Source organism: Oncorhynchus kisutch, linkage group LG9 (genome assembly GCF_002021735.2).
Source record: "Oncorhynchus kisutch isolate 150728-3 linkage group LG9, Okis_V2, whole genome shotgun sequence".
Classification (NCBI taxonomy): Eukaryota; Metazoa; Chordata; class Actinopteri; order Salmoniformes; family Salmonidae; genus Oncorhynchus; species Oncorhynchus kisutch.
In genome coordinates, this window is record NC_034182.2 from 21382407 (window position 1) to 21395285 (window position 12879).

A 12879-nucleotide genomic window follows, 5' to 3' on the forward strand; every position below is an offset into this window, starting at 1 on the left:
TATCAGTGGTCTTGTATGTCTTCCATTTCCTAATAATTGCTACCACAGTTGATTTCTTCAAACCAAGCTGCTTACCTATTGCAGGTTCAATCTTCCCAGCCTGGTGCAGGTCTACAATTTTTTTTCTGGTGTCCTTTGACAGCTCTTTGGTCTTGGCCATAGTGGGGTTTGGAGTGTGAGTGTTTGAGGTTGTGGACAGGTGTCTTTTATACCGATAACAAGTTCAAACAGGTGCAATTAATACAGGTAACGAGTGGAGGACAGAGGAGCCTCTTAAAGAAGAAGTTACAGGTCTGTGAGAGCCAGAAATCTTGCTTGTTTGTAGGTGACCAAATACTTATTTTCCACCATAATTTGCAAATAAATTCATAAAAAATCCTACAATGTGATTTTCTGGATTTTTTTCTCTCATTTTGTCTGTCATAGTTGAAGTGTACCTATGAAGAAAATTACAGGCCTCTCTCATCTTTATACGTGGGAGAACTTGCACAATTGGTGGCTGACTAAATACTTTTTTTCTGTTTTTGACAGAAGTCACTTGAGCCCCGTCTGAAACAAAGAGAAGATTCATTTACCAGAAAGGAGATACATATTTTTACTATTTAATTATAAGAAGCCCTTTTTCTTTTATTCCAGGCTTTATGTAAATATTCCGCAAACGTAAATACACAATGGACAAAAAAACATTTCAACTTCTCCTCATCACTGAGCCACATAATGCCAGGGTATATCTGGTGTGCTTTCTGGAATAAGAGCAAGCGTATATCGCGGTAGAAAGGGCAATAGAAGTTAAAATGAGTTTTGTCCTCTATTTCTTTGAGGTCATAATCTAAAAATGATTAGCTGACATGTTTTATTGAGTGACTGCCAGTGACTGACATAACAAGAGAAACACTGCTGATGCACAACCCAATTTCAAAATTGTACCTGGTGTATTCTAATGTTCTTACTCTCAATAGAAAGTTGAGACCCCAACTGAGTCCCCCCCCCCACACACACAAAATGACGTTGTTTATGCTTGGAACTGGCCCTGTATGTGTCACAATTGAAATGACCATGAACAGCAGGAAAGATCCCAGATTAGGGCTTATGACTGATTAGGCCTTATGACTGATTAGGCTTTATGACAGATCTTAGGCCTTATGACTGATTAGGCCTTATGACTGATTAGGCCTTATGACAGATTAGGCCTTATGACTGCTGTCCAAACCACATCAAGAGATCCAAAGCTGCATCCTAATATTAGTGATGGGATATGTTATTGGTTTCTGGTTTCTTTAGGGTACTGTCTATTCAGCCACACCAACCTCACGGTTCTATAATGTCTGTGTTTCAGGCTTCATTGAGTCAGTGTGTGTGTGTGTGTCTGTGTAGTTCAAATGATAGCAGAATGGGAAAACCGAAGTAACCCGTGAACATGTCAGAAGCTGTATCGTGACTCTGTTCACTTCCTCTTCCTCTTCCTTTCGAGTGAGTGAGTGAGTGAGAGTTAGTGAGAGAGAGAGAGAGCGAGGGAGAGAGAGAGGGAGATACAGAGATACATACAGCGAAATGATATGAAAGGTGCTAAGGCCGGAAGTGTTCGGAAAGAGGAAGTTGAGAGTTGTGAGTCAGAGACAAGAAATTGGTGTGAAGACAGAGATACACAAATTAGAGTAAGTATGGTGGAGTGGAAAAAAGGACAGAGGTAAAAAATAAATAAAAAACAACGGATGAAACTGAACTGGAAAACACAACAAAAAGACAACAAGTGAAGAGGAAAGGAGAAGGCTGAACATTGCGACAGATGACAGAGTCGGATATGAGAAAACGCTGTGTCGGCACTCTTCTGGTCCTCATGCTGATACAGACAGGTTGGTTAGACTAACTCGTCTAGAACAAGATTCAAGTTTTAGTTTAGCAAAAACTGAATTAACATAAAAATTGAGCATGTAAAAAAAAAATATATATATTTCCGTTGTGGTCTTCAAAAACCAAGGTTTCATTACATTGCATTGTTATGGTTATGCAGTACTAAAACCTATTTTAACAGTTGAATGTAGGGTAATACACATCCAGCTGATTTAAAAAAGTGCAAGGTTTCGACAAAAAGGAAAGTATGTTGCAGGTTTAGACCGTTGTGTTTGTGCGTGTGTGTGCATGCATGTCTGAATGCAGTTGTGGAAAAAGTACTCACAATTGCCATACTTGAGTAAAAGTAAAGATACCTTAATAGAAAATGACTCAAGTAAAAATGAAAGTCACCCAATAAAATACTACTTGAGTAAAAGTCCAAAAGTATCTAGTTTTAAATGTAGTTAAGTACAGAGGTGGAGAAAGTACTCAATTGTCATAATTGAGTAAAAGTACAAAGTAAAAGTAAATGCTATACATCAAATTCCTTATATTACGCTAAACAGACGCCACACTTTTCTTTAAGTGTTTAATTATATTTACACACACACCAACACTCAGACATAATTCACAAACGCAGCATTTGTGTTTATCGAGTCCGCCAGATCAGAGGCGTTATGGAAACAACAACGCGTTAACCTGATAGATGCGTGAATTGGGCCATATTGCGGTCCTGCCTGAGCATTTGGAATGTAACAAGTACTTTTGGGTGCCAAGGAAAATGTATGGGAGTAAAAAAGTACATACACTGAGTGTACAAAACATGGATACATACTCTATACATGACATACTGTAGACTGGCCAGGCAAATCCAGGTGAAAGCTATGATCCCTTATTTATGTCACTTGTTTAAATCCACTTCAATCAGTGTTGATGAAGAGGAAGAGACAAGTTAAAGAAGGATTTTTAAGCCTTGAGATAATTGAGACATGGATTGTGTATGTGTGACATTCAGAGGGTGAATGGGCAAGACTAAAGATTGAAGTGCCTTTGAACAGGATATTGTAGTAGGTGCCAGGCACACAGGTTTGTGTCAACAACTGCAACACTGCAGTTCAACAGTTTCCCGCGTGTATCAAGAACGGTCCACCACCCAAAGGACATCCAGCCAACTTGACACAACCATGGAAAGCATTGGAATCAACATGGGCTAGCATCCCTGTGGAACACTTTCAATATTAGGAGGGTGTTCTTAATGTTTTGTATACTCAAGTGTATTTTTGGGAAAGTAATGGAGTAAAGGTAAAAGTTGTCAAAAATATAAATAGTAGGGTACAGATACCTCAAAAATAACTACTTAAGCAGTACTTTTTTACACCACTGTCTGAATACGTGTTCTAGTGTCTTTAGTGTATGATCCACAAAAACATGGTTTCAGCATTATTTCACTGGAGGTTTCACTGCTAGTTTTTACTAGCACCTACACAACTTGCCACAACAACGTCTTCTTTCTTACTTCCCACAGGCATGACAGACAGTGGGATTTCTGTATCTCACAAATGGCATGGAGGTTACCTATCTATCACCTGTCGTCTCATGGGGGACAAAGACACTGTTTCTCAGATCAACTGGGAGATGACCAGCAGTTCGAACCACACCACCACCAGATTGAAACTGGGCATCTTCCACCCCGTGTTTGGTACTTAATATAATAATACATATTAATACGTAATACATAATAATACATATTACTCGCTTTTACTTTGACTATTGATTATTGGTCCCAGTTTACAAACTGAAGAAAGGTAGAATTTGCATAACACAAAATGCCACAAGAATAACACACTTAGATATATAATATAATATATATGAATCATGTAATATTTTGCCATTAAGGTACCTACGTGGTCCCGGAGTACAACGATACTGTGGAGATCCAGGGTAACGCCTCCAGCGGCCATTACACGCTCAGGCTGAGAGGTAGCACTGTGTTGGAGGAGAGTCAGTTCTGCTGTAAATTCATGACCTTTCCCTCTGGAGGGCTGGAGCAGTGTACAAATGCCAGGATTAATGAAAGCACAGGTACCTTTATCTTGTTTGTCTGTCTCTCTCTGTTTCTCTCTCTCCTATCCCCACACATCCTGGTATTTCCCCTCTTTCATTTTCTGTTCCTGTTCTTTATTGATCACAACTATCCATAAAAAAAAAACATTACAATTATGTTATTTCACAACATTCACCAAAACACAAGTTCAACCTTGCCATTACAACCCACTTGGGTTAGGTAGTGCTTGTATGCACAATTTTGTGTGAATTTATGTGAGCATGTTTAAATGTGTGTCTATCTATGGTCTACTCACAGAGGAGGCCCAGGTGTCAGAAGGCCCACAGGGTTTACTAGAGGAGAGACAAGTGGAGCAGTGGGCTCTGCTAGTAATGGGACCTACCATCTGTCTCCTCAGTATCGCAATCTCTCTCTACTACTGCTTGAAGTATTGCTGCAGACACTGCTACCGCAGGTACCTACTCGTCAACCAAACCTCTCTCTCTCTCTCTCTCTCTCTCTCTCTCTCTCGCTCTCTCTCTCTCTCTCTCAAAAGTTTGGACACACCTACTCATTCCAGGCGTGCCTTTTTAAAAGGTAATTTGTGGAATTTCTTTCCTTAATGCGTTTGAGTCTATCATTTGTGTTGTGACAAGGTAGGGTTGGTATACAGAAGATAGCCCTATTTGGTAAAAGACCAAGTCCATATTATGGCAGGAACAGCTCAAATAAGCAATGAGAAACAACAGTCCATCATTACTTTAAGACATGAATGTCAGTCAATACTGAACATTTCAAGAACTTTGAAAGTTTCTTTAAGTGCAGTTGCAAAAACCATCAAGCGCTATGATGAAACTGGCTCTCATGAGGACCGCCACAGGAAAATGAAGACCCAGAGTTTCCTCTGCACACCTCTAGGCTGTGTAAGGGCTATTTGACTAAGAAGGAGAGTGATGGAGCGCTGCATCAGATGACCTGGCCTCCACAATCATCTGACCTCCACCCAATTGAGAGGGTTTGGGATGAGTTGGACTGCAGAGTGAAGGAAAAGCAGCCAAAAAGTGCTCAGCAGATGTGGGAACTCCTTCAAGGCCGTTGGAAAAGCATTCCAGGTGAAGCTGGTTGAGAGAATGCCAAGAGAGTGCAAAGCTGTCATCAAGGCAAAGGGTGGCTACTTTTAAGAATATAAAATATAAATATATTTTGATTTGCTTAATACTTTTTTGGTTACTTTATGATTGCACATGTGCTATTTCATCGTTTTGATGTCTTCAATATTATTCCACAATGTAGCAAATAGTACAAATAAAAACCCTTATATGAGTAGGTGTGACCAAACCTTTGATTGGTATATAAATATATACACGGAGTGTACAAAACGTTAGGTGAAAAACATGCTATTTTCATGACACAGAGTTACCAGGTGAATCCAGGTGAAAGCTATGATCCCTTATTGCTTGAAGTGACTTTGAATGGGGAATGGTAGTAAGTGCCAGGCGCACAGGTTTGAGTGCGTCAAGAACTGCAACCCTGCAGGGTTTTTCACACTCAACAGTTTCCTGTGTGTATCAAGAATGGTCCACCACCCAAAAGACATCCTGCCAACTTGACACAACTGTGGGAAGCATTGGAGTCAGCATGGGCCAGCATTCCTGTGGAACGCTTTCGACACCTTGTAGAGTCCATGCCTCAACGAATCAGGGCTGTTCTGAGGGCAAAAGGGGGCGGCAACTCAATATTAGTTTTGTTCACTCAGTGTATATACTGTATATACAGTATATATATATATATATGTCTATCAATATCATTCATCTCTGTATCTCTCTCTTCTTTGTGTATCTTTATCATTATAACTCTCTCTCGCAATCCATCTCTCTCTTTTCCTTTAAATAAAAATCTCCATCTCACACTCTCTCTCTATATCATTTGCTTTATCTTCCCGTCTGTCTTCTTTTTCGCTTTTATTTCTCTCACACTCACATGGAACGACAGGCCTCTCTCTCTCAGTAAAGTTTCCAGTAGCACTGACTATAACACCAAAAGTCATCAGATCTCAGATATCTGCTGTTATATATTTTTTTCCAGGAGGCAAGTGTTCGAGGTGGAGACTTATCTGACAGACCAGCACACAGACTCGGAGGTAAAGTTATTCTGTCAGCTATTCTTCCAGCTCAACATCCCCTACATACCTTTTTGACACAATGGAAAATAAATTAAGTATCGCAAGGCAATTCTAACGTAACTGAAAGTAGGCTACCTTGGACCATTGCCAAAATACATTGGCCTAACTTCATCTAATGTAGGCTCCCTAATCACAAGCCTTTCTAGAGTCATAGAGATAAAGCATGTCCTCTCTCTATGGCTAGAGTGACCCCTGTAACTATAGCAACCTACGTTACCATGAAAACCCACAGGGCACCGTTACCACGGTTATCGCCCTGGTTTCCTGTTGTTCACTGTGAATGACGTACATGTGGTTAGATGTCTCGGTCATCGCTCTGCCGTTTCTCTCTCTCTCACACACACACACAAATACACACTGGTAAATGCGGTTTGATGTCTCGGCCATCGCTCATAAGTTTCCCACACTTTTTATTTATTTTTATTTTTTTATTTCACCTTTATTTAACCAAGTAGGCCAGTTGAGAACAAGTTCTCATTTACAACAGCAACCTGGCTAAGATAAAGCAAAGCAGTGCGACACAAACAACAACACAGAGTTACAAATTAAATAAACAAACGTACAGTCAATAACACAATAGAAAAGTCTATATACAGTGTGTGCAAATGAAGTAAGATTAGGCCGTAGTGGCGAAATAATTACAATTTAGCAATTAAACACTGGAGTGATAGATGTGCAGAAGATGAAAGTGCAAGTAGAGACACTTGGGTGCAAAGGAGCAACAAAATATATATATATAAATAAAATAACAATATGGGGAGGAGATAGTTAGATGGGCTATTTACAGATGGGCTATGTACAGGTGCAATGATCTGTAAGCTGCTCTGATAGCTGATGCTTAAAGTTAGTGAGGGAGATATGAGTCTCCAGCTTCAGTGATTTTTGCAATTCGTTCCAGTCATTGGCAGCAGAGAACTGGAAGGAAAGTCAGCCAAAGGAGGAATTGGCTTTGGGGGTGACCAGTGAAATATACCTGCTGGAGTGCGTGCTACGGGTGGGTGCTGCTATGGTGACCAGTGAGCTGAGATAAGGCGGGGCTTTACCTAGCAAAGACTTATAGATGACCTGGAGCCAGTGGGTTTGGCGACGAATATGAAGCGAGGGCCAGCCAACGAGAGCATACAGGTCACAGTGGTGGGTAGTATATGGGACTTTGTTGACAAAACGGATGGCACTGTGATAGACTGCATCCAATTTGTTGAGTAGAGTGTTGGAGGCTATTTTGTAAATGACATCACCGAAGTCAAGGATCGGTAGGATAGTCAGTTTTACGAGGGTATGTTTGGCAGCATGAGTGAAGGATGCTTTGTTGCGAAATAGGTAGCCAATTCTATATTTAATTTTGGATTGGAGTAGTGATGCTGGACGGGCGGGCAGGTGCGGGCAGCGATCGGTTGAAGAGCATGCATTTAGTTTTACTTGCATTTAAGAGCAGTTGGAGGCCACGGAAGGAGTGTTGTATGGCATTGAAGCTCGTCTGGAGGTTAGTTAGCACAGTGTCCAACGAAGGGCCAGAGGTATATAGAATGGTGTCATCTGCGTAGAGGTGGATCAGAGAATCACAAGAGCGACATCATTGATGTATACAGAGAAAAGAGTCGGCCTGAGAAGGTCCGGACAACAGGACCAATTGTTTTGAATAGTGTTTACACATGATAGAATAGGATAAAAGGACAACTGAAACATTACTTACCAATTATTTTCAAAACAACATGCATATGACCTAGTCTCTCTTGCCCCACCCCCCCCTCTCTCTATACCATCCAGGAGGTCACAGAGGAGCCCCCCCATCAACCCCCCCTTCCCTCACCCCCTCCCCTCCAGCTCCAGGGTTTTGACCCCTCTAAGCTCTACACTAAGATCAAGCAGGACCTGCTGTATGGACGACTATGGAAGGCCTACCAGGGGACAGCTAAGGCCTGGGGCCCCACAACACAGCAGGGTCCACACCAGCAAGGGCCACAACAAGGGGCAAAACTAGGGCCACAAAAGGTATATCTTTCTTTCGAAAGTTTTTTAAAATGATTATGTCTATGCACAAGGAAACATTGCCTTTCAAAACAGTCAATTGAAAACAAAGAAATTGAAAAAGATTATGTAATGTTTGTTGAAGCCTGTGCCTCATGCCAAATAACACAGAAATCACACACATACTGTAGAGTATTTGATAACGTCATCATCGTCATCAGGTCTATTTTCTTCTGGGGGATCATCGGGTGTCACAGAGAGAGGAACCAGAAGAACCAGAACTAGAACCTAATCTAGAACAAGAACAAGACCCTCAACCAACCCTTGAAGGAACCGTGGAACCACAGACTGAGCTTGAACCTATCCATCCATTAGCCCTGGAACCTGGAACACAGATGGAGGTTCAAGAACCAGAATGTAATTTAGAACTAGAACCCAACTTCCCATCAACCCTTTCTGCACAGAGGGAGGAACTGGAATCAGACATAGGAACAGAGAAAGAGGAAATTGAAGAAACCAGAGACTAACCCTTCAGCGAGGAGGTTCATGAAGGGAAGGTGTGTTGTGTTGTTGTGTGTGTGTGCGGGCTGTGCGTGTGTGCGTGTGTACGTGTGTACGTGTGTGTTGGGAGGAATAATGCACTGTTGACATTGGGTGAATAACCCTGACCTCCTAAGGTTAGCTGTCAATCAATACGATTAATAATTATGGCCCCAGTGGGAAATTTGTAGTGAAAATTAAACTCACAGGTAATCGCCATGGTTTTTTGTTTACTGTGAACATCGTACATGTGGTTAGACGTCTCGGCCATCACTCAGACATTTCTCTCTCTCTCACACACACACACACACACACACACACACACACACACACACACACACACACACACACACACACACACACACACACACACACACACACACACACACACACACACACACACACACACACACACACACACACACACACACACACACACACACACAGACACACAGACAGACAGACAGACAGACAGACACCACACACACACTGGTCAATGGGGTTTGAAGTCTCGGCCATCGCTCAGATGTTCCTCACATTTGAGCTCACAACAGTGTGGCATACAGTAACTGTATGATGTGCGGTGTGAATAGAACATTATGCTTTTAAATATAGTATTGGGTTGCATGACCTTTAGATTCTAGAAAAGAGCTGTTATAGCCAACTGATCTGTTATTGTAAGGAGCAAGACAGTGAGTGATTTTTATCTTGTGTATCTGGTTTTGTGATTGCAATTTCTGTATATAATGTTTATTCCTTTGTTTCAATTAAAAATCAGACTAGCAAAAGTGTTTGAGTCCTTCACTTGATATCTAGAATATGCCTGCTTTTTTAGGGGGGCCACTGGGGGACGACACAAGACCATTTATTCACTAACCTCGGTCCCAGGAAATTTAGCACAACGCATACGTCAACGATTCATAGTTGGCCTTAGTGGGAGTGACCATAGAATTCTATGGGAGTGACCTAACTGGGTAAAGTTGGGATAGTTCTAACCACAGGAGGTTAGTGGTACCTTAATTGGGGAGAACAGGCTTGTGGTAATGGCTGGAGTGGAATCAGTGGAATGGTATCAAATACGTCAAACAGTGTTTCCAGGTGTTTGATGCCATTCCACATGTTCCGCTCCAGACATTATTATGAGTTTTTCTCCCCCACTCACGTGGTTCTAACAGACTAATGCATGTAAAATAATGTGTTATGAGGCTAAGGATATTAATTATGGATACTAGATACAGTAGTTCTTCCAGAAACCATTTGAAAAGAAGTCAAAACCAATAGGCTAGCCTAAATCGGGAATAGCAGTAGGCTACAATGGCACATGTGGCGCTTGCTACAATTACATATATTGCAGTACAGGTTTCTGACATTTCCAGTCCAAGTCCAGGTGAATAGTCAACTTTTATAACGGTTACACAGAAGGCCACAATTGGGACTAAAGTTCAATCCCTTCCTGATGTTATTAGGCAGCCTAGTCTCACAGACAAAACGTAACATACTAAATGAAAAGCGGGGACACTCAAATTACTAGGGGCCGATGAGATGTTACATTTGGTATGGTTACATAAGACAGATGGTTACTTAAGGCAAGTAACGCGAATGTCAAGCAACCCAAAGGTTGCGTGTTCAACTCTCATCACGGACAACTTGAACATTTCAGCTAATTAGCAACTTCAGCAATTACTTGCTACTTTGCAAATAATTAGCATGTTAGCTAACCTAACCTTAACCCTTTAACCTAACTCATAACCTTAACCTTAACCCCTAAAGCCTAGTTTAGCTAACCCCCTAATCCTAACCATAAATCCCTTTAACCCAGAGTTCCCCAACTGGTGGCCCGCCAAAGGCTGTAAAAACACTAGCAAAGACTTAAAAACACCAGCAAATCAGCTCCAAGGGATTTCAAATTAGGAAGCATTCCCACGCATAGAGAAATATACAGCACCAATCAAAAGTTTGGACACATCTACTCATTCAATGGTTTTTATTTATTTGTACTATTTTCTACATTGTAGAATAATAATGCAGACATCAAAAATATTAAGTAACACATATGAAATCATGTATCAACCAAAAAGGTGTTAATCAAATCAAATCAAAATATATTTTATATTTTATATTCTTCAAAGTAGCCACTCTTTGCCTTGATGACAGCTTTGAACACTCTTGGAATTCTCTCAACCAGCTTCACCTGGAATGCTTTTCCAACAGTCTTGAAGGAGTTCCTGCATATGCTGAGCACTTGTTGGCTGCTTTTCCTTCACTCTGCGGTCCAACTCATTGAAAACCATCTCAGTTGGGTTGAGGTTGGTTGATTGTGGAGGCCAGGTAATCTGATGCAGCACTCCATCACTCTCCTTCTTAGTCAAATAGCCCTTACACAGCCATGAGGGTCATTGTCCTGTTGAAAAACAAATTACTGTCCCACTAAGCACAAACCAAATGTTATGGCATATTACTGAAGAATGCTGTGGTAGCCATGCTGGTTAAGTGTGCCTTGAATTCGAAATAAATCACAGTGTCACCAGCAAAGCACCCCCACACCATCACACCTCCTCCTCCATGCATCACGGTGGGAACTCCACACACAGAGATAATCCATTCACCTGCTCAGCATCTCACAAAGACACGGCGGTTGGAACCAAAAATCTCAAATTTGGACTCATCGGATCAAAGGACAGATTTCCACCTGTCTAATGTACATTGCTCATGTTTCTTGGCCAAAGCAAGCATCTTATTATTATTGGTGTCCTTTAGTAGTGGTTTCTTTGCAGCAATTTGACCATGAAGGCCTGATTCACACAATCTCCTCTGAACAGTTGATGTTGAGATGTGTCTGTTACTTGTCTGTGAAGCATTCATTTGGGCTGCAATTTCTGAGGGTGGTAACTCTAATGAACTTATCCTCTGCAGCAGAGGTAACTCTGGCTCTTCCTTTCCTGTAGCGGATCTCATATGAGAGCCAGTTTCATCATAGTGCTTGATGGTTTTTGTGACTGCACTTGAAGAAACTGAATGACCTTCATGTCTTAAAGTAATGAAGGACTGTCGTTTCTCTTTACTTATTTGAGGTGTTCTTGAAATAATATGGACTTGGTATTTTACCTAACAGGGCTATCTTCTGTATACCACCCCTACCTTGTCACAGCACAACTGATTGGCTTAAACGCATTAAGAAGGAAAGAAATTCCACAAATTAACGTTTATTAACAAGGCCCACCTGTTAATTGAAATGCATTACCTCATGAAGCTGGTTGAGAGAATGCCAAGAGTGTGCAAAGCTGTCATCAAGGCAAAGGGTGGTAGAATCTCAAATATAAAATGTATTTTGATTTGTTTAACAATTTTTGGTTACTACATGATTCCATATGTGTCATTTGAAATTTGTGATGTCTTCACTATTATTCTACAATGTAGAAAATAGTAAAAATAGAGAAAAACCATTGAATGAGTCGGTGTCCAAACTTTTGACTTGTTCTGTATGTGATTGTATACAAATGTAAGCAAGAATGGAAATTATTATGTTTTAGTCAAATATTATGTCTGTTTGGGCTCATTGCAGTCAATTTGCAGTTTATTTATTATTTGTAATAGTGGTCCGGCCCCCTGACCATCCGCTCAAGAAGAAATCAGCCAGCGGCTGTATCTAGTTAACCTAACTCCTAACCTTAACATTAACTCTAACCTCAGCCCTAACCTTAACCTTAACCCCTAACCCTAACCTAAACCTAACCTCTAACCCTAACCCCTAGCCTAGCCTACTTAGTTAACGTTAACGTTAGGCACCTAGCCAACTAGCTAGCATTAACAACAACAAATTGGAATTTGTAGCATATCATACGTATGGCAAATATGTAACATATTGTACGACTCATAATTCAGAACATATCATGCGAATTGTAATTCTCAAGTTTACATACACTTAGGTTGGAGTCATTAAAACACGTTTTTCAACCACTCCACAAATTTCTTGTTAACAAACTATAGTTTTGGCAAGTCGATTAGGACATCTACTTTGTGCATGACACAAGTAATTTTTCCAACAACTGTTTACAGACAGATTATTTCACTAATAATTCACTGTATCTCAATTCCAGTGAGTCAGAAGTTTATTTACACTAAGTTGACTGTGCCTTTAAACAGCTTGGAAAATTCCAGAAAAAGATGTCATGGCTTTAGAAGCTTCTGATAGGCTAATTGACATCATTTCTGTCAATTGGAGATGTAGCTGTGGATGTATTTCAAGGCCTATCTTCAAACTCAGTGCCTCTTTGCTTGACATCATGGGAAAATCAAAAGAAATCAGCCAAGA

General features: G+C 40.8%; 1 protein-coding gene across 2 annotated transcripts; it reads left to right on the forward strand.

Annotated features, from left to right (window-relative positions):
- The first annotated feature begins 1525 nt into the window (after window positions 1-1525).
- Window positions 1526-9355, forward strand: si:ch211-196f2.6 (immunoglobulin domain-containing protein). Of its 2 annotated transcripts, none has more exons than XM_020491272.2 (7): window positions 1526-1853; window positions 3359-3532; window positions 3730-3915; window positions 4196-4352; window positions 5963-6017; window positions 7827-8051; window positions 8285-9355. In XM_020491272.2, exons 1-7 carry the CDS (start codon window positions 1787-1789, stop codon window positions 8552-8554), a joined length of 1134 nt encoding a protein of 377 aa, XP_020346861.1. In that variant the 5' UTR covers window positions 1526-1786; the 3' UTR covers window positions 8555-9355. The 2 variants fall into 2 exon arrangements, with proteins under 2 accessions (XP_020346861.1, XP_020346860.1); XM_020491271.2 differs by having other exon boundaries at window positions 1529-1853; window positions 8249-9355.
- Window positions 9356-12879: the final 3524 nt, after the last annotated feature.